Here is a 2,270-nt window from a genome sequence, read left to right on the forward strand (position 1 = left end):
GACCATAATTAACCTTTTTTATATCTATTTAACGTGGCAGGATTCTTAGAAATGAACTCTTTCTCCCAACCACTTTTATTGAACTTCGTTCTTTCTGGAACTTGGCCTGTGGTCTTGTACACACATATGTAAATCGGAATGTCTGCCAGGCAAAGGGAGAAGCATTAGCTTCACATTCACGCACACCACCCAACATCTCAGGCCTGCATTTCCTCGACAGCTGTCCCCGCGGTTCCGTACCCGGATTTCAACGCCTGGGTCACGTGTTCGTATCCCAACTCCATCAGATATTTAAACTGCGGACTAGAACGCAGGGTAGAGGGTAGGTCCTCGCATTCCAGGAACTGACTCAATGGGGGCAGGTAGGAGGAGAGGTTTGAGTCTGGGGAGAATAAACATTAAAGGATTAATCAGAATTGATAAAATAATAAATCAATTATTTTGTATCGTACCTAAATGAATGGTATTTGTTGGAAAAATGGAGAATCGGGACTGTTGGACAAATGGAGGAAATATTTATGGCGGGTTTATATCACCAGATTTGGTTAACAAATCAAGATTTTAACAACAACTTACCGAATCTCACTATGACATCGACTACTCTGAAGAACATCAGATCTTGTATGACCAGACTAGGATCTTCATTGTCCGCTAAGGGCGTAAGGTACCTGCAAATCAGAAGATAACGGAATTAGAAATGACAGTAGGTACTTGAGCTTTATAGACACTTAAATCATGGATAAAACGACAGAGTATTCTTCTTAAGGTACATATCTGTCTCGGACGTATCCGATCAGCAAGGCTATTTTGACTTTGTTGGTTGCTATTTTAAAGAGCTTGTAAAATCTATTCCCGTACCACGCTTTCAGTTTCTACAGCCAGGAGATCTTTCTTCGTTCTGGACCTCTTTTGTCGTGTTTTTGCCTAGGATTGATTGGAGCATTGGAGCCATAGAGTAAATATGCACATTTCGGGGATTTGTCGTGTGTCATAGGATTTTTTCCCATTTTTAGACTGTTTTTAAGATTTTTTCTATTTTTAAAGTGTGGTAAGTACCTAGGTAGTTTCTTTTTTTTTTAATTTATTTTTTTATTATTTTAGTGTGCTATAGGAATTTTTTTTTTTTTTTAATAGAGAGCACCATGAGGATTTTATCGACTTTTAAAGTTTCAAACTTACCTCTCTTGATCGCGTAGGATTGCCATCAGCCAGATCTCAAGTAGAAGGGAAGATCTCTCGTCATCTGTATCCACATGATCCAATAGATCTAGAGCTGAAGTGAATGAGAATTCAGTGGCCTCTGTATTCTCCTGACAGGTTTTCATCTGGAATTCATTTTTTTTAAGTAAATACTTTTATTTATTATTAAATCAAGCTCAGAACTCATAACATAATAGCACAAAAAAAAGTATGCTTATGATTCTAGCTCATTAGGTAAATTTTTAGGTACATGGACTTCATTTTTACTCACCCATTAAAAAAAAAAGCCAGCAGTGATCGAAATTGACAAGATATTGCTAAAGCTTTCTAAAGCCAGCAGCGATAGAACGGTGAGTGCATCAGTTCCCATTTCTCAATAGATCACTGAAGTTTAGCAACGATGCGCGTGGTTGATATCCAGATGGGTGACCATCGGGGCAATCACGTGTTGCTGCCTTTTCTTGGCCCCACTCAGGCTGTGTGAGGTTAATGTGAAGAGAAAGGTAGCTTGTCGCTGTCATTAAAAGACCTAGTAGTTAGATATATTCATACACAAAAAGCCTACTCCGAGGCTTAGGTGTAAGGGCAAACAGGCCTAAAGGATGGGTTAAGCTTCTATGAATTTAGGTATAGGTGTGACAAATTTAAACATTAAACCCATTAATCTCCTAAGCTGAGGTAAATTAATGACAAGTGATAAGTCAGTACTTCTCCGAGAAAAGTGAGAAATCATCTCAACAAACTTCGTTCGCTGTCCGTAGTATTAAAGAGCTTTAGAAAGAAAGAAAAAAAACTGATACTCACTCTTATTATCTCGGGCACGGAGAACACTTTGACGGTGTCCGGAGCGTAGCCGAACTGGGCCAGTACCTCCTCCGGAATACTCTCCTGGTGGGCCACCACTTGCAGACAAAGGGTCCAGAGGCCGCCAAGCTCTGTTCTACGAAGGGGAAGCAGACGGCAGACCGGCCTCGGCATTGATAGGGCACAATTTACATCAGGACAAAGCATAAGTTTGCATGACAGAGAGCAGGAACGAAGAGTGCTAGTTCCTGGTGTATGTGCACCAG

The 2,270-nt window shown here is 40.4% G+C and overlaps 1 protein-coding gene across 1 annotated transcript; it reads right to left on the reverse strand.

The window, feature by feature from the left end:
- Nucleotides 1-2,178, reverse strand: LOC103517701 (nuclear pore complex protein Nup133-like). The gene is made up of 4 exons (XM_008482746.2): nt 2,005-2,178; nt 1,180-1,325; nt 577-668; nt 1-382 (listed from the first exon to the last, which is right to left on the reverse strand). Exons 1-4 carry the CDS (start codon nt 2,176-2,178, stop codon nt 198-200), a joined length of 597 nt encoding a protein of 198 aa, XP_008480968.1. The 3' UTR covers nt 1-197.
- Nucleotides 2,179-2,270: the final 92 nt, after the last annotated feature.

This window comes from Diaphorina citri, unplaced genomic scaffold (assembly GCF_000475195.1).
Source record: "Diaphorina citri unplaced genomic scaffold, Diaci psyllid genome assembly version 1.1 scaffold1933, whole genome shotgun sequence".
Classification (NCBI taxonomy): Eukaryota; Metazoa; Arthropoda; class Insecta; order Hemiptera; family Psyllidae; genus Diaphorina; species Diaphorina citri.

What these genes read in the sequence shown, in the direction of transcription:
- LOC103517701 (XM_008482746.2), bottom strand. Translation starts at nt 2,178, where the DNA reads ATGCCGAGGCCGGTCTGCCGTCTGCTTCCCCTTCGTAGAACAGAGCTT. An exon ending in CCGTGCCCGAGATAATAAGA is followed by an intron (nt 1,326 to 2,004) that starts GTGAGTATCAGT and finishes AATGAATTCCAG; the next exon opens with ATGAAAACCTGTCAGGAGAA. An exon ending in CGATGTCATAGTGAGATTCG is followed by an intron (nt 383 to 576) that starts GTAAGTTGTTGT and finishes TATTCTCCCCAG; the next exon opens with ACTCAAACCTCTCCTCCTAC.